This window comes from Eptatretus burgeri, chromosome 15, assembly GCF_056783735.1.
Source record: "Eptatretus burgeri isolate ZD-2024b chromosome 15, Ebu_testis_v1, whole genome shotgun sequence".
Taxonomy (NCBI): domain Eukaryota; kingdom Metazoa; phylum Chordata; class Myxini; order Myxiniformes; family Myxinidae; genus Eptatretus; species Eptatretus burgeri.
The window spans coordinates 3,984,340-4,008,600 of record NC_140975.1 but is presented as its reverse complement, the minus strand read 5'-3'; the positions used below and the strand labels follow the sequence as shown (position 1 = coordinate 4,008,600).

Below are 24,261 nucleotides of genomic sequence, written 5' to 3'. Positions count from 1 at the left end.
CTTGGTCCTGCGTACCTTGCTGTGAGTGTTTTTGCCTCTGAGCCGTGCTATTTGGTCATAGATATGTAGAGTCGTTGAAGCCAACTAAAACCTATCCTGTGCTGTATCCCAGACGACTGCTTCCTTGGATAGGATGTAAAACTGTCCATCAATCTGCATTTACTTTAGGTCGTGAACATCAAACAAATTGATGATAAAAACAAGGTTTTATTGTTTTGCATTGAAATATACAGTGTATGTATTTGTATGTATATGTGTATGTGCATATATATATATATATTGTTGTGGGCCGGGTGAGAAGACCAGTAGGTGAGGGTCGGGTGAGAAGACCAGTATGTCTATTCCCACCAGACTCCCAGGAATTGTAGGCCTTCGCACACAGATAATTGCCTGACGCGGCGGGTCACTTAACCGACAGTGGATGCCAATAACTCAACTGCGTGACCAAGGGTTAAACCGTCTATGGGTTAATCGGGTTACCTAATTAATTACGTGATTTAATTACCGGGGAACCACACCCTCGGTGCGCCTTGTCCGAACCGGATCACTCCATCGGATCACTTTTCCGGATCGGATGCATCCGAGCGACACTGCCAATGACGTACCGGCTAAAAGGAACGGATCGTTGGGAATAAAGTCCCGGCTAGAGTAGGATTCAGACCATGCTGGACCAACAGGAGGAAAGACAAAAACGAGCAGGGAACATTGCGAATGATAATTATTTATTAACAAGCAAGCGAGGAAAGGTATGTGGCATAGTGAAGATTTATTGGGTTATGTAACGCAGGGATAGAGGAGAGAGGTGTGTGGTGCGACAATAATGAAAGCAGACACAGAGCAGACTTGACACGAGATTAATAACAGTAACAACTTGAAGGGCACTCGGAAGAGCGCACACCTCCGCCACGTAATGCCTGATCCATGAGAACATATCGGGCCCATTACATTTTTGAACTAGATCGACGCACATGTATAAATGCCAAAATAAAAATAAATCGAAATTTTTTTGAAAAAAAAGTTGCAAAATTTTGTTTTTTTCTCTCGAACAATTTTTTTTTGGAGGGGGGAGGGGGTGGGAAATCACTTAAAACATGTAGAAATGCAAAAACAAAAATTCAAATATTTTTTCAAAATGGCCGCCATCGCGGCCATATTGGACTTTGGACCAAGTCCAAAATCTAATGGCATGATCCTTGGACCATACCTAATCCCCCCACCAAGTTTCGTCGAAATCCGTCAAGGAGTTTTTCCGTAATTATAATTTTGGCATGTTTTTTGTTGGAAATCACTTATAACATGAAGATATGCAAAAAAAAAAATCGAAATTTTGTTGAAAAAAAAAAAGTTGCAAAGATTTTTTTTTCTCCAACAATTTTTTTTTGGGGGGGGGGGGGGTTGGAAATCACTTAAAACATGCACACATGCAAAAAAAAAATTCAATTTTTTTCAAAATGGCCGCCACAGCGGCCATATTCGATTTTGGACCTCGTCCAAAATCTAATGGCATGATCCTTGGACCATACCTAATCCCCCCACCAAGTTGCGTCAAAATCCGTCTGAGTTTTTCCGTAATACTGTTCACAAACAAACAAGCAGTCATAGACTGGTACTTACAAAATCGTCAACTTGACCTCTGACCTTGTTTAATAAAAGCTGTCTCTCGAGAAGGTAGTGACACAAACCAGAAGTTTCTACGATGATTCTGTACCAAACCATGAAAAATCGAATGTTTTGGATGTTTGACCTCACTGTGACCTTGACCTTTGATCGATTTTGACCAAAATCTAATCAGCGCTCGCCACCACCCTCCTAAATCACGTGGTGGAATTTGACATTGGTAGCTTCTTCCGTTCTCGAGTTATCATTTTTTGGATGTTTGACCTCACTGTGACCTTGACCTTTGACCGATTTTGACCAAAATCTAAACAGCACTCGCCATCACCCTCCTGAATCACATGGTGTAATTTGACATTGGTAGCTTCTTCCCTTCTCGAGTTATCTGTACCAAACCATCAAAAATCGAATATTTGACCTCACTGTGACTTTGACCTTTGACCGATTTTGACAAAAATCTAATCAGCACTAGCCATCACCCTCCTGAATCACGTGGTGTAATTTGACATTGGTAGCTTCTTCCGTTCTCGAGTTATCGTGCTTACAAACAAACAAACAAGCAGTCATAGACTGGTACTTACGAAATCGTCAACTTGACCTCTGACCTTGTCTAATAAAAGCTGTCTCTCGAGAAGGTAGCAACGCAAACCAGAAGTTTCTACGATGATTCTGTGCCAAACCATCAAAAATCGAATGTTTTGGATGTTTGACCTCACTGTGACCTTCACCTTTGACCCATTTTGACCAAAATCTAATCAGCACTAGCCATCACCCTCCTGAATCACGTGGTGTAATTTGACATTTGTAGCTTCTTCCGTTCTCGAGTTATCGTGCTTACAAACAAACAAACAGAAACGGAAGGCATGAATATACTTACAAAATCTTTAGATTTCGTAAGAAACAAACAAACAAGCAGTCATAGACTGGTACTTACGAAATCGTCAACTTGACCTCTGACCTTGTCGAATAAAAGCTGTCTCTCGAGAAGGTAGCGACGCAAATTAGAAGTTTCTACGATGATTCTGTACCAAACCATCAAAAATCGAATGTTTTGGATGTTTGACCTCACCGTGACCTTGACCTTTGACCGATTTTGACCAAAATCTAATCAACACTCGCTATCACCCTGCTGAACCACAGGGTGTAATTTGACATTAGTAGCTTCTTCCGTTCTCGAGTTATCATTTTTTTGGATGTTTGACCTCACTGTGACCTTGACCTTTGACCGATTTTGACCAAAATCTAAACAGCACTCGCCATCACCCTCCTGAATCACGTGGTGTAATTTGACATTGGTAGCTTCTTCCGTTCTCGAGTTATCTGTACCAAACCATCAAAAATCGAATATTTGACCTCACTGTGACCTTGACCTTTGACCGATTTTGAGCAAAATCTAATCAAGCACTCGCCATCACCCTCCTGAATCACGTGGTGTAATTTGACATTGGTGGCTTCATCCGTTCTCGAGTTATCGTGCCGACAAACAAACAAACAAACAAACAAGCAGTCATGGACTGGTACTTAGGAAATCGTCAACTTGACCTCTGACCTTGTCTGATAAAAGCTGTCTCTGGAGAAGGTAGCGACGCAAGACAGAAGTTTCTACGATGATTCTGTACCAAACCATCAAAAATCTAATGTTTGACCTCACTGTGACCTTGACCTTTGACCAATTATGACCAAAATCTCATCAGTGCGAGCCACCACCCTCCTGAATCACGTGGTGTAATTTGACATTGGTAGTTTCTTCCGTTCTCGAGTTATCGTGCCTACAAACAAACATACATACAAACAAACAAGCAGTCATAGACTGGTACTTACGAAATCGTCAACTTGACCTCTGACCTTGTCGAATAAAAGCTGTCTCTCGAGAAGGTAGCAACGCAAACCAGAAGTTTCTACGATGATTCTGTGCCAAACCATCAAAAATCGAATGTTTTGGATGTTTCACCTCACCGTGACCTTGACCTTTGACCGATTTTGACCAAAATCTAATCAACACTCGCCATCACCCTCCTGAACCACAGGGTGTAATTTGACATTAGTAGCTTCTTCCGTTCTCGAGTTATCATTTTTTGGATGTTTGACCTCACTGTGACCTTGACCTTTGACCGATTTTGACCAAAATCTAAACAGCACTCGCCATCACCCTCCTGAATCACGTGGTGTAATTTGACGTTGGTAGCTTCTTCCGTTCTCGAGTTATCTGTACCAAACCATCAAAAATCGAATATTTGACCTCACTGTGACCTTGACCTTTGACCGATTTTGAGCAAAATCTAATCAAGCACTCGCCATCACCCTCCTGAATCACGTGGTGTAATTTGACATTGGTGGCTTCATCCGTTCTCGAGTTATCGTGCCGACAAACAAACAAACAAACAAGCAGTCATGGACTGGTACTTAGGAAATCGTCAACTTGACCTCTGACCTTGTCTAATAAAAGCTGTCTCTGGAGAAGGTAGCGACGCAAGACAGAAGTTTCTACGATGATTCTGTACCAAACCATCAAAAATCTAATGTTTGACCTCACTGTGACCTTGACCTTTGACCAATTATGACCAAAATCTCATCAGTGCGAGCCACCACCCTCCTGAATCACGTGGTGTAATTTGACATTGGTAGTTTCTTCCGTTCTCGAGTTATCGTGCCTACAAACAAACATACATACAAACAAACAAGCAGTCATAGACTGGTACTTACGAAATCGTCAACTTGACCTCTGACCTTGTCTAATAAAAGCTGTCTCTCGAGAAGGTAGCAACGCAAACCAGAAGTTTCTACGATGATTCTGTGCCAAACCATCAAAAATCGAATGTTTTGGATGTTTGACCTCACTGTGACCTTGACCTTTGACCGATTTTGACCAAAATCTAATCAGCACTGGCCATCACCCTCCTGAATCACGTGGTGTAATTCGACATTGGTAGCTCCTTCCGTTCTCGAGTTATCGTGCCTACAAACAAACAAACAAACAAACAGAAACGGAAGTCATCAATATACTTATATTATGAAATCTTTAGATTTTGTAAGTAACAAACAAACAAACAAACGGAAGTCATCAATATACTTACGAAATCTTTATATTTCGTAAGTAACAATCAAAGGGGTGAAAACAGTAACCTCCGATCTTCGATGGCGGAGGTTAACAATAATGATCTTCTCCAGACTGACTTTACAGACAGGCGCCAGCACACTCAGACACACACAGAAAAAGAAACCCCGATGAGAAGGGACTTTTGCAACCAGGGAGGGAGGGGAGTTGAGGTTATGCTCTCGGTACCTGGGCGCCTGATGGCACGACGCGCCACCAATACGTTTTGGGGGGGGGGATGCTCCGTGGTGCGGTACCTGACAGTAGTTGCGTTGTCTCTGGCCCCAGCCGCACGTGTGCAGACTGTGCTCGTGAAGGAGGAGCTTGAGTGGAGAAGGGCAGAGTCTTGAGTGCGAGGGTGGAGTGGTGGGCGGGACTAGGCAGGCGGGTGGACGAGGCGAGGGGTGGGCGGAGACTAGGAGGCGGAGTCGACGAGGCGAGGCATGGGCGGAGACGAGAAGCAGGAGGCGAGAACAGGAACACACCGCGTGAAAAAACACACACACCAACGGAGGAACTTCTCCGTCTTTTGTAGGGCCCGAAGCTCGGGGGGGGGGGAGAAGGGGCCATGCTGAATTTAACGTCATCGCCCGAATCGGGCGCTTCGATTGGCCCCGACCCCTCACGTGGCCCACCAACTTGGGCCGGAAACCGCCTCACTTCGTTTCCGGCAAGGCCACCCCAGACTGAACACACCTCGCTCCAACCCCATGACATGCCACTAATCGCCCACACCGAAATCAGCACGCGAATCACAAGCAAATCCCCATCGGGTCTGTACCCCTTGTCCTCAGGTGAACCGACCATGGACCCGCGGTCTTCCGGAGAACCTCCCGGACTGACCACGTATCCTCCTTCGGAGCCGCTTGCGGATCCCGGGGGTGTTCGCTCTGAGATCTCGGGTCATCGTGGACCGCACGTCGTGTCAGGTGAAGGACGGTACACTGTGGTAAACGAGACGAGGGGCAAGCAGGGCAGAGGGTACCGGTGGCCATCGTGCTACTTGCTGTGGTAAACGAGACGAGGGGCAAGCACGTGTTTTGTGCAGCGTGGGCGTCGTGCTGTGAAAAACGCCATTGGTGCAGCATCTCAAGAATTTGTTCGCATGCCTTTCCAATGCAATCGGCAATTCTCCCCAGCTTATTGAAAGCTCAAATCGACAGTCCAGCACCTAGCGCACGTCACTCGCCACACATGCAGGGTTTCAGGCTCGCCTGGGAATGAGACTCCGGATACAGCGGATCCTTCAAAATCGTATGTGACTCGCCACACATGCCGGGTTTCGGGCTCGCCCGGGAACGAGACTCCGGATACAGCGGATCCTTCACTGCGGCGCGGCAGTTTGCCCACCTTACTGCGAAAGCGCACGTGACTGATTTATCCCAGGAAAAAAAAAGAAGAGTGGGGATTAAATGAAAAGAAAATGATTTAGCAACCCTAACTATTAAATCATCGCAATGCACTCCCTGTTGTCCCGCTAAACTACCATTCCAAAGTTTTAGAACACACCCATTTTTCCAGTTTTTCCTGAAATTTCAGCAGTTAAAGATCAGTAAATAACCTGAAATGGTACAAAGCTAAACGATAAACTGCCAGAGGTTAAAAAAAACAAAGTTTATGTTTCCAAAAACTGAACAATAATTGTAAATTTCAGAGTTGTTAAAAGAGGCCCTTTTCAGGAAACAAGTAATGAGTTAGCAACTGCAGCTGTTCTGCAGCAACGGAAGTAAATTAAGCCTTGAAAGTTGATGCAAACAATTCCTACAGGTGTCCCAACTTTTGTTGATTAGTTACAAACCCTCAGTCTTTATAAAAGCAGTGCTGGAACAGACTGTGTTGCTGCACCCTCTGAAGCATTATTTGGACAATATTGCACTGCAGAAAGTAATATATTGTGATCATAATGGTGAGACAGACAATTAACAAAGGTAGACAGACAGACCATTATAACCCTTAAAAGTGTCGGTCTTTCCTTTGGAGAAATTGCAAAGGACGCCAAGGTGTCAGTGAGTACAGTTTCCGACACCATCAAAAGGCACTTGGAAACTGGAGGAAACTGACAGGAAGAGATCTGGCAGACCCAAAGCCACAACACAATCAGAAGACAAGTTTCTGAGGGTCAACAGCTTGTGTGATAGGCGGCTCACAGGACAGCAGCTTCAAGCAGAGCTTAACACTAGTCGAAGTAAGGAAGTCTCAGTTTCATCTGTGAAGAGAAGACTTCGAGCTGCAGGTTTGACAGGTCGAGTCGCAGTGAGAAAGCCATTGTTAATATGTCAAAATGTGAAAAAGAGGCTTGCTGGGCCATGAAGCACCGCCAGTGGACTACTGAAAACTGGAAGGTCTTATGGACCGATGAATCAAATTTGAAATCCACGGTTCGTCACGCAGGGTTTTTGTACGCCATCCAATAGGCGAAAGGGTGGTTCCTCAGTGTGATACCAACTGTCAAACATGGAGGAGGAAACATGATGATCTGGGGCTCTTTTGCTGGATCCAGAGTCGGCGACTTGCACAGAGTGACTCGCACCCTGAACCAAAAGGGCTACCACAGCATTTTGCAGCGCCATGCATTACCTACTGGTCTACGCCTAGTTGGTCAGGGGTTCATCCTCCAGCAAGATAACGACCCAAAACATACCTCTAGGCGATATCAGAACTACCTTCGAAGAAAAGAACAAGACGGTCGGCTTCAAATCATAGAATGGCCAGCACAGTCTCCAGACTTAAACCCCATCGAGCTGGTTTGGGATGAACTGGACAGAAGGGTGAAAGCAAAGCAACCTACAAGTGTAACACATTCGTGGGAACTTCTGCAACAGTGTTGGGAAGAACTTTCCGAACAATATTTGATTTCCATTGCAGAAAGAATGCCAAGAGTAGTTTTGTTCAACAAAACAATTCCATGATTTCCTTTTTTATCTGCAATTGTTTATTATCTTGCCAAAACGAAGTTTTTGCAAGATATGTTACTCAGCTTGTATGTTTTTTTTTTGTTTGTCTGTAATCACGTATAAAAAATTCTGCAGAGCACAGTTATCATTGAAAATTTTTGTAACTTCGCATATCAGACGCCTATAGAGGTCCCTTTCAGCGCATAAAATTTTGAAGGTCAAGGTCACTGTCACAAATCAGAGGTCGACGAAACCCTTATTTCTTGAGTAATTTTGATCGGATCGTCTTCAATCTTCATGGGAATATAGTTCATGGTCTGGCGCTCAGCTGATTAATTTTTGGTGGCGATTGGCCTTCACCTTCATGGTTAGCGCCTGAGGTCAAACATATTTGACCCCAAGGTCAAATTTTCAAGTTTTCGGAACCATATCGTGTAGTACCTTAAATTGAACACCTCTGAGTGCTTTCTTGATATGTCAAGCTCGAGACATTATGACGTCATTTGGTGACGTTATGAGGAAAACGCATATTTTTCATGGTTACTCTGTAGAACGATTCTCATCGGAATCTCTCGTAGGCAGATATTCCTCAAGGAGTCGCTCCTGGTGGATAGCAGCTCTGTTCACCTCAGTGTGACCTTAAAGAAGTCACACGTGGTCACCTTTTGGCAAGATACGGGTCACCCTGCGGGTGACATTGGTTTATTTGTTCTTTGCTTTAATTTCATAGTACATTGAAAAATTAAACTGCTTAAATTTCAGTAAAAACTGGAAAAATGGAGGTGTTCTAAAACTTTTGACCAGTAGTGTGTGTGTATATATATATGTGTATATATATATATGTATATATATATATATATATATATATATATATATATATATATATATATTGTTGCAGGTCTGCAAAAGTGCATGCCTCGAAGGCAATGGCACCCAACATACAGTGATCCCCAGACAGTTATTTTGTTAGTATATGTGTAGTTAGACCTTCCCCTCATGTCTAATGGGTTAACGCAATGTTTCTCAAGGTGGGGCTTGGCAATATTTTGGTGGGGCATGAGGATTCAGCATTAATGAATCCATATATGATCGCTTTCAGAGCTTTGCCTTTTAAATACATATGGAGTATATACTGTGGTGTCTCCAATCATGGTGGGCGTACGATTTTTTTTTAAAAATCAAAGTGGGGCGTTGGGATAAAAAAGGTTGAGAAACACTGTTAACGGGACGAAAGGCATTGCGTGGGTCTTATAGCGAGGTCCAATTATATCTCTGTCTTCATTCCAATCCTTTCCTTTTATCCATGAAATAAGTCAAAGCGGGCACCGCACCCAGACGGCCGCCCATGAAAATCACGATGAAAAACTCCACCACCAGACTGTACAGTACGCACGTGGCATGCCCTTTCATTCGAATCTGCATCAAATAATGATATGTCTTTTTAACCCGGATTCACATCCAATCCCTTCCTTCAATCCATGATGCAATGTGAAGCAGGCGCAAATGCACGATAAGACACGCGCGCAGCCCTGCGATAATCACCACCGCACTGTACGGGACGCGCATGGCGCACATCTTTATTCGGGTCTGCACAATGATTTACAACGGCGTTTCACCGTCGACCATCGCTCACCACCTCGGCCACCAATATCTCCCGCAAACGGCAGAGGTCATCCCGCGCCGACTCCCACCGAACGTTCGAACGGGCATGCGGGACCGACGCGACTCTCGTCCAGTCGCCGGAACACGGTCCGGCACTTCGGTGGAAGGCGATTCATGTCGCGGTGTTCAGCACAAGACAATTCCGTGGCTCGGTCATGTTGCACTGGATGTACAAATGGGAACACTTCCGGCCATGCAGCGTGCCTCTACTTGGTGACGAAACGTATCGATGCGGTGGTGCGAGGAGGCACGTGATGATTTTTCCCTTGTGCGGGAGATGTTGGTGGTCTTGGTGTGAGCTCTTGGTGAGCGAAGGTTGAGCGAGCAAGGTGAGACTCCGTTGTAAATTGGCACGCAGATTTGAATGAAAGGACGCGCCATGCACGTGCTTCTTCATGTAGTAATTCTCTCATAGGGCTGCGTGAGTTTGTTATGGTGTATGTGTGCTTGCTTCAATTTGTATCATGGATGAAAGGAAAGGGTTTGATGGAAATCAGGATTGAAGATAGAGAAATAATAATTCGACCCACGCAACGCACTTCGGCCTGTTAACCCATTAGACATGAGGGGAATGTCTGACTGCACGAAGACGAATGAAATAACTGCCTGGAGATCACGATGTTGGGTGCCATTGCCTTAGAGGCACACGGTTTTGCAGAACTGCAACAAATATATATATATATATATATATATATATATATATATATATATATATATATATATATATATATATATATATACACACATAATATACGGGTTGTATTTGCTCGTGTGATTGTGTGGATGTGGCATGGTGGTCCAAGTGGCCTCTTCCTGTGTTGAATGTTCATTGTATCCACAAACCCTCCGTGTTCCAGCATGGAGAAGGACAGCCAGGAGGTGCACCAAGAGTTGAGCAGATTGAAGACTCGGATCGGGGAGGTCCGTACCACGGTGGCCTCCATGCCGGGCATCGACACCAATCCTGAGGAGCAGCAGAAGCGCCTGAAGCATCTTGAGGAGCAGGTTCAAAACAAGCAGCAGTTGCTTCACAAGTACAAGTCACTCGGTGTCTTCGAAATCCCCAAGTGAACGTGCAAGGCCTTTGCTCATGGACACATCCAACCGGAAACAGTTTTTACATTATGTTAGATGATGTCATGCATTTCTTACATTATGGTTCAGATAGTAAATTCAAACGAAGCAACAATTATTTTTTTGTTGGTGTTGTGGACCTTTAATGGAGGGAGCTTTGGTGGAACTGAGATCTTCACAGCACAGATGAACCCTCAGTGTGACAGCCGAGTGTCGCTGTACGGGTGGTCATTTGTGGAGCGATTTAAAACCACTTCAAATTTAAAGACATTAAAATACTTCTCAATTTTTTTTTTCTGATCAATCCTAATATATCGATTATTGTGTGGAAATGGTCGTTTCCATAGTTGACCAAGTTAATCAGAAACGGAACCGCATTGCGGAAAACAAAGAATTTTGATGAAGTTGGTTACGATGAAAACGGTGATCATTCGTGTTGAGGTGATGATGACCTAGGAGGCAGGTTGTTCTGGAAGGTCCCAGGTGAAGTCCAGATCGAGTCCCGCCGTGCGCTCCTGATAAACGGCGTCGAACCACTCGCTCTGTGCCACAGTGAAGTGGTTCTTCCAGTCTCCCACTTTCCCTGCCATAATCACATTTCAGGGTGAGTGGTTCAAAGCGTTTGTTTTGTTTTCCATATAAAATGACCAATATAAGTGAAACGGTGATTGACACGATATTTTACCCTCAAAATGTTAACTCGGTCATGATCGCAATGTGGCCTTACCTTTTCTGAAAAATTTGATGTTATCTTCAAACAACTTTTCAGCTTTGCTGAAGTTTGTCATTGGGTTGTTCTTCATGGCCGTAAAGGAGGAATGCTTCACCACAGATTCAATCTGAACCTCCGTCAAGGTCTTGCCGAGGAACGTGCACATTCTGCGTACAACTGCAGGTAGATCCTGGAGATACACATATACACACACACACCCACCCTGTGTATAGTTAGATCCACCTACCATCTTATCCTCTCATCTTGCCGTTTATTGCCTAAAACAATGCAGCAGCAGAGTCGCATTAGAAAATGGCAATGTTCTTCTTATTCTCATTCTTCTTCTTCTCCGATGTGCTTTTCAGCACACAGGGCTGCAACGAGATTCCTCCATGCTGCTCGGTTTTGAGCGATCCTCTCCACATCCTCCAGTGCTATTGCCCGTTCTCACCAAAGTTCATTTTCAACACTGGCTTCATGATTGGGGTGGTGGGCTTGGGAGCCTAGGGTCCTGAGTTGAAATCCCACTCGGCTGTTGAATTGATACCAGGTGGGGTTGTCTCTGCCTGTCATCCTTCCGAGGTCGGCAAAATGAGTGCCAGCTTGCTGGTATGGGTCGAAGTGGCGACCCGTCCAGGATTTAGCCCAGGAGACTGCTTAGGCAGCACCAACGCTCTGCACAGAGTCTAGTCCCATTGGATGAATGGAGCTTTGTTGGAACAAAAAACGGTAATGGAAATACAAAATCAACTTTAATTTTTTACTATTTCATAATTATACTTTCACAATGAAGTCAGCAATGTTAATTGTGTCTTTAAATTGTACCATTAGCTCACTGTGTACGAACTGTTCAACGGTTTAATTTTGTTTGGCTCTTCTGCACAAAAAGGTTGCCGACACCTGATCTAGAGGTATGCACACTCACTCGAAGCTGTGTCACCTGGGTTTGAATCCCGACTCAGCAATAAACTGTCATCCCAGTGTTTCACAGGCAGGGTGATTGTTCAATGCTTGCGCCGTCCCTCGGATGGACGTTAAACTGAGCGGATGGTAAGATTCCACGACGCCCGGGAACAGAGTATGGCACATCAAAATTATATTCCCATCGTCCATTTGTCATTCGGGCAACTGACGCAGTTGTGGGTGTATCACCACACATTGTTAGCTTGACCTGTTTCGTTCATCATTCGTCAGCCATTCATTCATTAAATTCACTCACTGGCCATAACACTTGGTTTCATGTTCACATCAACTCATGCGTTCATTCACTAAAACTGATTGCAGTGTGCGTGAAACCTGAAAATATGATAATTTGGTCACAAAACCAGTAATATACTGAAGGTTTAACAGGAGTTACAAGACATGTACCTTGGTCATGTCCTCGTACATCACATACAGAAGTTGTGGATGCTTGCACTCCATCCAACCTTGAATGTGTTCAAACCACGATCCCATTAGCACTGCACCGCACACGCGTTGTTCATGTAATTGAACGATCACGGTCAGACAATGTCGATACAATATTCCAGACATCTATAATGTACTTGTACAAATTAAAATCTCCCAGCTATGTACAATGGAGTCTGTGAGAGAAGTACTTTAAATGAAGCTGAAGTCAGACAAGGCTGTGTGGGTTATCATGTTTCACTATGATCAATGTACATTTGTATGAGTTGAGTGGAAAAGTATCTGCAGTGATTTATAAAAACTGTGTTGTATTGATTGCATTGCTGATTGCACTTGGAGGTATAAGCATGAACTATCTGCCCCATTGTGAAGTAACTTCAACCTTGAACAGGCAGTAGTTGTCGTTTATAAGGGAGTTAAAATGACCGCTCCACTGTCCGTTTGCAGAAAAGAAGAACAGCGTGCAGTGATACGATTTTTCTGGGCTGAGGGTGTACCGGGGCAGAAATCCATCCCAGACTTTCATCACAATATGGGAACAGTGCTTTACTGTAGCGGAGTGTATGATTGGATTACCATGTTCAAAAACGGTCACACAAGTCTCATTGATGAATAATGATCTGGATGCCCATCCACATCCACAACAGAATAAAACATTGAACGAGTCCACGGCATGATTATGGATAACCGACGGTTCACTATTGACGAAGTGGCACAACATCTGAACATCGGTCGTGGTTCTGCACATGAAATCAACAACTGACTTGGCATTCATAAAGTTTCTGCAAGACGAGTTCCTAAACAATTCACAGAAGAGCACAAGTGCAACCGTGTGACAATCTGCCAAAGCCTTTTGAACCGCTTCCATCATGAAGGGAATGCTTTTTAAGACGCATTGTCACTGGAGACGAGACGTGATCCACTATTACGAGCCAGAGAGCAAATGCCAGAGTGTGGAGTGGAAACATCCGATATCACCAGTCAAAAAATAAGTTCAAAAGTCAACCATCGGTGGAAAAGTGATATTCACACTTTTCTGGGACTCACAAGACACAATTTTGGAAAACTATCAAGAGGGGGGCACAATGGTAAACAGCCAAGATCGTAAAGCACAGCAAGATAGCTCACTTGTGCGCAATCACGTTCAATTCGGTGAAGTACGCAACGGAGCAGTACGGCAGCCATTTTACCAAGCAAGCTGCTTTCTTCGTTGTAGTTTGACCGCGGAGTAGGAGGCAGGAGAGGGGTGGGAAAGAGTAAGGCGATGATACATTAGCCATGTACGAGACAGTTTCTTTTTATCACAAGTGAAATTACACAAAATAAGAAGAGATGAGATAGAAGAAAGGGAAAGAAAGAAATAAATTTGGACAGAGAAATAGAGAAGAAGAGAAGACAAAAACATCATCATCAACAAAAGAAGTCATGCAACACAATCTGTATGATAAATATCACTTTCTAAGAAAGTATCCTTCAAAGTAACCATTTAGGCATGGGGAGAAATTCGGGGAGGGGAGGCAAGGGTCAAACCCCCCCCCCCCACACACACACACAATCACACAGGGACACACACACACACACACACACACACACACACACACACACACACACACACACACACACACACACACACCAAACATTCAATATGCAATGACCTGTTACAATATCAAAATGATTGCTGTACACGTAAATATGGAAGAATTTCTATTTAAACTTCATAACTTTACAAAATATTTACAAATGCCTTTGTATTCTAAGTACAGAATTTCTTTCTTTTCCTTTACAAGTCTGCATTTTCCAGTGTCTTCATTCATGCATATGGATTTACTTCACGAGAAAAAAAAGAAAAGTTATGTCATTGGTAAATGTACTTTTAAACGCTTGCCCTGCAATGATTTTTCACATATTTTACAGGTGGGAATGAAACTTTCAGTACCCATGCTGAACATCTCCTGACAATTAATGAAAAGTTAAATTATTTTCAATTATTTGCACCACATTAAGTCGGTATTAGATCAAAATATTAGATGCACAGGTGTCCATGTATTTAAACATTCCAGTGTTCATATAGATTTCAATGTCTTGTACAATTTTAAATCCTATCCCAACAATGTACTTGTATGTAATGCATCATGACAGCAGAAATGAATGATCTGTTTGTTTTCCTTCGTTTTGCGACATAGCCATGTGCTTCAATGAACATTAGATTCTATAAAGGTCTGCAATATATGTTATTACATGCAAATATCATGAAACCATTAAATCAGATTAATGATCTTCATTAAACAAGAACTGTAGTACCCATACATTTGCATGTAGATCAAATATAGATAAATGTCGGCTGTAGATCAAATCATACAGATCACAGAGTATGAAATAACTTATCCTAGCAAGCATTATGAGACATGAATCACTCCTTCCAAGCATTTACACTGGATATATTAGAACATGTATATGAAGCTGAAAGGGATTCTGGTAGAGTGCAATTCATGTTTATGGATTTATGGGCTGAACTATACAAAAACATGATGATGGTCATAACTGAAATATATATGCAGTAAGCTTTGACTTTAAAAAAGTGCAAATTCATTAGAATGCATCTTAATGTACCCTGCCCCAGGCAAGAAATTAAGAACACCAGAAACAAAATAAAAATTATTATTACTCGTGTTCACAAGCCATTCTGGTGGTAATAATTCCGGGTTGTTGTCGAGCGCAAGCTCGCTCTGCCTGCTTGCCAAATGGCCACCGAGGGCGTCCATTGGATACTTCACTGTTTCGCATGAGTGGGCGATCTTGCTCCGCTTTACGATCTTTGGTAAACAGTATCTTATTGTGAAATGCTCCAGGACCAGTTGAAAGCAGCTATTTGATGGAAACGCCAAGGGCTACTGTCAAAAAAGGTGTTGCACTGTTGCATGACAATGCCCGTCCACACATTGCCACCCATTCTGTGGAAACCCTCCGGCAATTGAACATGTTCACCCAAACACCCAGTTTTCACCCAAACACCCACACACGTTAAGGTTCATCCAAACACCCGGTGAAAAAAAATGTACCCACTTTTTTTGTTTTTTTTTTACTTATTTTTACCCAAATTTACTCACCCATCACACACACACACACACACACACACACACACACACACACACACACACACACACACACACACACACACACACACACACACACACACACACACACACACACACTTGTATTTACTCATGTACCCAACCCCGATGTAGCAACAGGAAGGGTCTTGTTGTTATCCTCTCTGGAGTACATAGATTCCGGTTGATCGCGTCTCAGGTCCGTTCTTCTGTGGTGGAAGCGATAAGCAGAGAATGATTTAAGAATGTCGGGATTCATCCAGATTTCTTTCAGTTTATAGACGAGTCCCGGCCAAGAAAAAAACCATTTTTTTTTCCTGCCAACGTTTTCTCAATGGTTTCGTCATCCTTAGCCTATGCCCTTTCAATTTAGCTGAGGAGCCACCCTGGATTTGGCCTCAAATCCAATATGACGGCCAAAATCCAAAATGGCCTCCTATTCCCATTGAATCTCGCATTTTAATGCTCGTAAATCAATTTTATAATCACAAAATATGACTTTTTTCTGGTCGCATGTTAGTGATATGCATCATTATTAGATTTTGGAATAATGTTGATCGAGTCTCAAATCCAATATGGCAGCTAAAATGCAAAATGGCCACCAAACTCAACTGACTTTCACTTTGCATACATTTTTTGGCTGGAAAATCTATTTTTGCCCATGAAATTTGACATTTTCTGGTTGAATGGTAGAACTTATCAAATCAGTTCATTTTAGAGTCATTTGTAGTTGACAAAAATGCAATAAGGCTGCCAAAATGGCACCAAAACCCATTCAGTCTGATATTTTTCTGCTCCGAAATCATTTTTCAAATTACAATCTATTTTTTTTTTTTTGGTCACATGTTGGGATATACACAATTCGTTAATTTTTGAATGATTTGGTGTTGCTCTCAATGTGATTATAGTGTCCAAAATCCAAAATGGCCACCAGACCTGACTCATTCTCACTTGTGCACTTTTTGGGGGGCTGGAAAATTGAATTGGCTAAATGCTGTTTCTCTTCGCAGACTGTATATGTTGAAATTTGGACGAGGGTGTTGCTTATTACATGTAGTTGGCTGAATGCAGAGCTTTTTATGGTTTTCATTGATTCTTTTAATGCTAAGCTAATAAATAATGCTATAATACCACCAGGATCTGCAAGGGAAAATTCATTCTCATGACACAGGCGATGATTATGATGCAGACAAAGAGGATACGGGTTCATCAGAACGGGCCCAAAAGGAGAAGAGAAGAAACGTCTCCAGCCACAGTGAGGACAAAGAAAAAAAATCAGGGTCTGGGGGGGTGTCTCCAGGGGGTTTCAGCCCCCTAAAATAGGCATTTGCTCTCTTCGACACTACACACGGTTTCAATGAAACTTGAGCACAACTTTCATCACCCGTGATGTACCAAAGTTGGTTCACGGCTTAAAACAAAATCAGGTTCTGAGGGGGTTTGATTGGCTGTTGCTCCTTATCCAGGTGAGTTTCAGGATGCACAGTCCCATTTTTAATCCTGTTGGGTGTCCATATCTATGCACCCTCCTCACCAGGAAACCTGGTGGGTGAGACGGTTTATTCGCCAACAACCCGACCATAAAACAGGTGAGTACAGGTTAACATATTACTTGTAGCAGGTCACAAATCTGATGTGACCTGAGAGTAATTGAAAGGGCAGAGGTTAAGGATGACAGAACCAATGAGAAAACCTTGGCAGGACAATAAAATGTAAGTTAAAAAAATGTTTTTAATGTTTTTTTCTTGGTGGGGATCTGTCTATCCATGTTAAACAGCAGTCGCGACTGTTTAAAAAGTTAATCATGCGTGTTCGTGGTATGTAATTTTTTTTTACTTCTAGTAGGCCTCTTCCTCTTCGTCATCTTCTTTGTGCGGCTTGCCCCCACAAAACGCCATTACAAGCTATTTATGCATGTTAACATGGCATTTGTTCAAGGAGGAAAAACTCTTTGGAGAGGAGCAATATTGGTATTAATATTGCTTTGTAATAACATCAATATTCCATTGTTATTGTTTGTGTTATTACTTTTATGATTAGAAGCAGCCTTGGAAAAATGCCACGATTAGCAAGCTTAACACAGATTTACACCTGAACACAGACTTCACCCAAAGTGGAACACCCTCTTCGGGAGGTGGGTAAATGAAGTAGCTACAACCTCCATCGTGTGACCTTTAGTCCTTCTGTCACGTTTGGTTGAGATTGAATAAGCAAGCACTGAATGTATCACGGTTTGTGTCAAAATTATAGTCAGACTGACACAATCACGTATTTTAGCATGACATATACATGATCGAGGCTCGTGGAAGAGCGAGAGCGGAACGGAAGGGGGGAAACAGCAACAGCAGAGTGGAAGTGAGATCAAGGTGGGGGAGGGAGGACACAGGGGGGTGAAGAAGCTACACACGAGCGAAATGAAACACAGCAAGAAGAGGAAGGGGGAGATCAAGACAAAGCGGAAAAGGAACAAATCAACAAGGAAAAGACGTCGTGCAGAGCACGATACTTGCAAAATCCCCCCCCCCCTCTCCAAAGGTTGCCATGAATACATCAAATTGTCAATTTCATGAGGATTAAATTTGACAATCTTAATCAAAGCTCAGGTCAATCGGATGAAAATTGATTGTTTTTCAGATTGAAATTAATTTGAGAAGTATGACCTTGAGTTGACCTTTGACCTTTTGACCTCAAATAGTCGCATTCCCAATTCAGTGATGGCCTCTGCAAATCCTGTTCAACTTACAAGTTAATAGGATGAAAATTGATTATGTTTCAGATAAAAATTGATTTTAGAAGTTTGACCTTGAGTTGACCTTTGACCTTTTGATCTCAAAAGTAGTTGCTTTCCAAATTCAGTGATGCAATATGCAAATCCTGTTCAAATTTCAAGTTAATCGGATTTAAAATAACGATTTTTGAAATTTGACCTCAAGATGATCTTTGACCTCAAAATCAATGGGCTTCTCAGTTGCGACGACCTCTACAACTTTGTAAAGTTTCATGATTGGTTTAGAATTGTGACCTGTCGGAGATTAACAAACAGACAGAATAACAAAATCGACCAACCAATATACAGTACTTGAAAAATCTTCGATTTTTGCAAGAAACAAACAAACCAAAAGAGGTGAGGGAGAGGGGGAAAAAATTACAATAACCTGGAAAAATGGAGTGCTTGGGAATGGAGTCCTTTGGTGTAAAATAGATCACGAATATGGATGGGGGGTGATTGGGAGAATGAGGGTCTTCACAGTCGAGAGGATGATGAGCAGATTGGCACACATGTGGTTTTGGATCAGGAGTTGGTAGAGCAGGGGATGAAGGTTGTCAAGTTTGGTGAATCACTGAGGTTTGTAAATCTGATTGTTAAGAGGGATTGGGTGGGATAACAGGAGCTGAAAATGGGGAGTAGTGGAACAGTACAGAGGACTTGGTGTGATGTTTTCCAGAGGGGTGGGTGTTGATTTTTGGAGGTGATTTGAAGACGTGTGGATGTTATGAAGGAGGACATGGTGGTGTGGGAAGGCTGTGGGATCATAAATGAGGGAGCAGAATAGATTTTGGAGACAGCATAAAGTTTCAAAGTTGTCACCTTTTCCGTCAATAAACACTTCCAGAAAACTTTGGAAATCCTTCGGCATCTCCATGAAAAGGGCATTCTTGCAGAAGTGATATAAAGACACAATTATATCCTTTGGGTTTCGAGCAACGTAGATCACCTGGAGAAAGGCAATAAGCAATCAATATTCCATGTTTTGGTGTATAGGAATTAAATAAAGCTCTGTTGAAATCAATGACCCCATGGACAGTGTGTGTGTGTGTGTGTGTGTGTGTGTGTGTGTGTGTGTGTGTGTGTGTGTGTGTGTGTGTGTGTGTGTGTGTGTGTATCCAGGTTGTGTCAATGAAAGGTTAACCACTTCAAAACTTTATCAACCAAAACATTGAGTAATAAAACAAAAAATTAACTCAGCAAATGAAAACCAAATCATGGAGAAATGAAACTCATTATGCGTTAATGGCCTTATGGTTGAGGTGTTCGACTTGAGCATCCCCACGCACACAACATGCATTCAGATGAATTGTGAAGTTCATGAATTGCACATAAGCCTCAACTGCTGCCTTCAGATTTGGGGTATTCCTTGTAGACGTTATCGTTACAAGCTCCCCAGAGGAAAAAAATCCAGCGGATTGAGCTCGGGGCTGTGTGGAGACCATTCCTTTTGCATACGCAAACTGAGAACTCGTCGTCCGTATTTTTGACGCAAAAAGGCAATTGTTTCGTTGGCTGTATGCGGGGTAGCACCGTCTTGCAGTACCCACTGTCACCGGAGGGCTGCAGTGCTCATCAATCGCTTCAAGTCTTCGTAAAATGTGTTGACAATCGACCGGTATCATTCTTGATTGATGGAAACTGTTCTTCCGTATATGTCTTCAAACCAATTTGGCCCAAGCACACCTCTGTTGCTGACAGCCACAAAAGCGGTGACTTTCCGACTCTTAAGCAACTTCTCTTCAACCTCATCTGGGCGTTGACATCCCCAGAAAATGTGGTTGTGTGAATTGACAGCACCATTGACGTGAAGGTGTGCCTCATCACTCCACCACACATCGTGAATCCAGTTTAGGTTTGCCTCCATCTTCTGCTGCTGCATCTCAAACACATAGCGACTCATGCTGCTTTCTCCCCTTTAGGCCCCTGGAGTACCGGTAGAAAGTGGACGCAGCGAGTCACTGCTCCTGCGCATGTTCCCATTCCTGACCTGACACAAATCGACGGAAGCAGAGATGTCGATCTGCAAAGGCTTGAGTACCATACGGATGCCTCCTAGTTTAGAGGTGATGTGTAATATAATTTATGTACATGACATCAGCATCGTGTCATGGAGTTAAAGTGCTTCTTTAGTCGCATAAATATTGTCGTGTCCGCAGCCGATGAACACCAGCCAGACAGTCAAAACTCCGAGGCGAGGACCCAAAATTCCTGGCAGTTATAACGTGCGCGGGATGTAAAGCGACGCAGGCGCTTACCATATTGGAAGCACACGGGTTTCTTCTCGAACCCACAATGAATAGACGAACACAAGAAAATTAAACAATAATCGTTTTCTGAAAAGAAATCAGAGTGTTCATGAAAATAAATGAAAGAGTGAAAATGATCGGGGAGGTAAAACGAAATCCTAATTTGAGACGTCCCCACTCAGTCACAACAGACAAGGGGGAAAGATAAAATAAAAGACAATCCCCCCTTTATGTCAGCACTCAGCTTTGCTTCCAGAGAAGACCTTGAGGAGCCTGGTGATCGTCGAACCGCGATGTCACCGTGCAGGAAATGCTCAAGATGGCGCGAACTCACCCTCCATGCAGGAAGCGCATAAGATGGCGTGAAGTCGCTCTCCGCGGCCACGCATGTGTGGTAATTTGTGTGGGTGGTTCTTCTTTGTTCTCCACTCCGTGCAAATTGAAGAGAGAGAGGGGGGGGGGGAGAGGGATAGAGAGTCTTCTGTCCAGCTGCCATTCCTCACTCGAACCTGTTCGCTCTGCCATCACCACAACCAATCATGAACCTTGGAGGCATGGCCTGCCAGTTACAATTCCTGGGAGGTGGGGTTTTTATCTGCTCGGAAATGTTCGGGCTCTGTTGGCAGCTGGGTCAGTTGTTGTGAAAACGTCGTTTTTTTTGGCCTGTCCTGTAAATGTGAAAACGTAGTAAAAGGTCAAAGTGGGCAATCACAGACTGAGAGAATCACAATCACATCCTTAGACCCAACCAAGTTAACACATGTGGTGACATGTCAACAAGCTCAGTTTTCCCGACTTAAATTACAACGAGATGTTGAAAAAATGATGATGTCGGTGGATGTCGTTTTCCCTACCTAACCTTCGAGACATGGCCAAGCTGTAGAATTGGCTTGCACCGAACTCCCGGGCCGCGTTCCGGTGACCGGCCGAGGTTGCGTCAGTCCTACATGCCCGATTGGGCACCCCCGACGCTCTGCGGTTTGTGCTGGTCAACACGCTTATTCCGTCCGCATGCCACGTGGCCCGAGCGATCTGGGCCTTACATTTGCACATCTGCTTGGTGGCAACTGCATCGAGGCCTCATCGAGGATGACCTCTGTCGTTTGCAGGAGAGAATGGTGGCCGAGGTGGTGAGCGAAGGTCGATGGTAAGACGCCGTTGTAAATCAGCGCGCAGACCCGAATGAAGATGTGCGCCATGCGCGTCCCATACAGTGCAGTGGTGATTATCACAGGGCTGCGCGCGTGTCTGTTGTCATGCATTTGCGCCTGCTTCTTTGTATTATGGATAGAAGGAAAGGATTGGATGTAAATCAGGGTTGAAAAGAAGAAAGATAAAATTATTCGATGCAGATGGCGTGCCGCGTGCATCGTGTACAGTGAAGGTGGAGGTTTTCTCATCCTGATCTTCACAGGCGGCTGTCTGGGTGCGGTGCCTGCTTTGACTTATTTCATGGATAAGAGGAAAGAGTTGGAATGAAGATAGAGATATAATTAGACCTTGCTATAACACCCACGCAATGCACTTCGTCCCGTTAACCCATGAGACATGAGGGAAAGGACGAACTGAAAGTATACTAACGAAATAACTGTCTGGGGATCACTGTATGTTGGGGGCCATTGCCTGCGAGGCATGCGGTTTTCAGAACCACAACATATACATATATATATATAAATATATACATATATACGTATATATGTATTGTAGCGAATTCGCGCCTGCCGGCGTGCGAACGGCCGCATCGCCCACTGGACGGACAATTCAGTCGTGACCCTCCGGGAACTATCGCCCGGAGCCAGTCACAGATGGGCCTTTCGACCTCACCACAATCGTGCCAATCGGCCAGCCGCGTAGGATAGGGTTGTTCGCCAAACTCGACCTACCTAAGTACCCACGCGGATGGTAAACCGGGCGATCATACCTCGCCGCAGGTCGACTCCGGACACGAACCGCTTAAGCGGTCCGTTCCGTGCTGCAGTGATAACCGAGCGGTGTTATCATCAGCCTCGACGGTTCCGATTAATTACCGGGCGTATTAAGCCCACCACGAACCCTTTACGTGAAGCAGGATGGAGGGTCAATAAAGAAAAGACGAAGCGAAACGGGAAAACAGTTCACACAAAGCACATTTATTACGCGACACACGGAAAGCACACATATACAGCGAAACAATCAAAATGTACATATAGCAATCAAAACAAAAGCAACGACAACGCAGAGTTACTACCGACTACGCGCACACACGGCAACACTTATACAGTTCTACTTTACAGACGGCGCCAACACACATTTACACAAAAGCAAAGGAAAGAAGCCACCCTCATAGACAAGGGAGCAGACGGGCCTGTAGGCCAATATGCACGCGTGACCTGAAGGAGCGGCCAGGCTCGCGAGACCGGGGGGGGGGGGGTCCTTCCCGCGTCCTCGTGACGCGTTGGCGGACGAGCCGCAGATGTGGCCACGTGGCTGTGCCCCGACTCCGTGCTCCTTGGCGGGTTTCGTTGGCACGACGTTTGGAGTGGGGTGGGAATGGGGCCCCCTTGTTGCACTATCTCAGCGCGGGGGAAAGGGGGAATTGTTGATGCCCTGGGGGAGGGAGAATGGCTGGCTGGCTTGGGTCCCACGACGAGCGATCCCACACCGCGACGTCGTCGCCGACCGCTGTCCTTCTCGCCTTGGACCCGAGCTCCTTGCCTCTTCCCGCAACTCTTCTCAGCCGACTCCAGAACCCAACTCGATGACACACCGATGACTTCGCCACCCGACTCGACTCTCTGCCACACCGATGACTCGACTCACTCTTTCTGCCCTGATTCGCCTTGCACTCGCCATTTTATAGGCTGACAGGAGCAGCTAATATGCAAGTATCCGGATCAGGATGACCTCGGGGGCGGAGCCACGCTCGCCAATTGGTCGGAGGAAAGGGGGCGTGAATCTCCCCTGATCCTAGAATTTGCATATATCGATTTCCTACAGACGCGCCTGGAGGCGGGGCCAAGCCGCTCCGCACTTGCTAATTGGACGGAGCAAAAGTGGGCGTGTAGCGTTCCTGATCCGAATTTTCCTCGGAAAGGCTGCTATTTGCACTCGCGGCTCGGTGCGTATCCCGACGCTCAGTGTTCACAGGTGGTGCAGGAATGGCCGTAGGAGGAGAGAGGTGAAGGTGGTGGAGGGTTTTCGGTGGTGGTTTGATGGTTATGGTGCCGTTTGGGAATGGCGGTGATGCGATGATGTGAGATTGAGTTGTGAAGGTAAAGGTCGTGGCTGTGGGCGTTGCTGTTGTTGTCTGAGGGTTGGAGCGTGGTTGCAGTTGGTGACGATGGCTGGCGTGGTGGTTGTTGTGTGATGGCGGTTGAGACGTGGTTGGTTCAAAATAAAGATAGAACAGAAAAACGGCTATCTCAAAGCATCGCAGCCCGAATGAATCACATAAATTCCCTCTATACAACGGGTTTGGGGCTAACTACACATGTACTTAGAGATATCTCACCAACGGGCCCTGAATGGTGGTTTGCGAATTTCCACAGCCGTAACAGTATATATACATATACAAATATATCGATGTTTTTACAATATATATAAGTGTAATATATATATAAGTGTAATATATATATATAAGTGTAATATATATATATTGTTACAAATTCGCGCCCGCCGGCGTACGATCGGCCGCTTTCC

The 24,261-nt window shown here is 44.3% G+C and overlaps 2 protein-coding genes across 9 annotated transcripts in view; one reads left to right on the top strand and one right to left on the bottom strand.

The window, feature by feature from the left end:
- Nucleotides 1–10,629, top strand: part of MED9 (mediator complex subunit 9) — a 91,425-nt gene extending 80,796 nt beyond the window's left edge. Inside the window, exon 2 of the mRNA XM_085857830.1 lies at nucleotides 10,122–10,629. Coding sequence (XP_085713956.1) covers nucleotides 10,122–10,335 — 214 coding nt within the window. The 3' untranslated portion in view covers nucleotides 10,336–10,629. The remainder of the gene's footprint in view (nucleotides 1–10,121) is intronic.
- Nucleotides 10,454–24,261, bottom strand: part of LOC147011346 (3-beta-hydroxysteroid sulfotransferase-like) — a 90,736-nt gene continuing 76,928 nt past the window's right edge. For all 8 annotated transcript variants that reach the window (XM_085857823.1, XM_085857821.1, XM_085857826.1 and 5 more), the window contains 4 exons: nucleotides 19,157–19,283; nucleotides 12,419–12,510; nucleotides 11,066–11,240; nucleotides 10,454–10,921 (listed from right to left, as the gene is read on the bottom strand). In XM_085857823.1, the coding sequence (XP_085713949.1) occupies nucleotides 10,791–10,921; nucleotides 11,066–11,240; nucleotides 12,419–12,510; nucleotides 19,157–19,283 (525 nt within the window). In that variant the 3' untranslated portion in view covers nucleotides 10,454–10,790. The remainder of the gene's footprint in view (nucleotides 10,922–11,065; nucleotides 11,241–12,418; nucleotides 12,511–19,156; nucleotides 19,284–24,261) is intronic.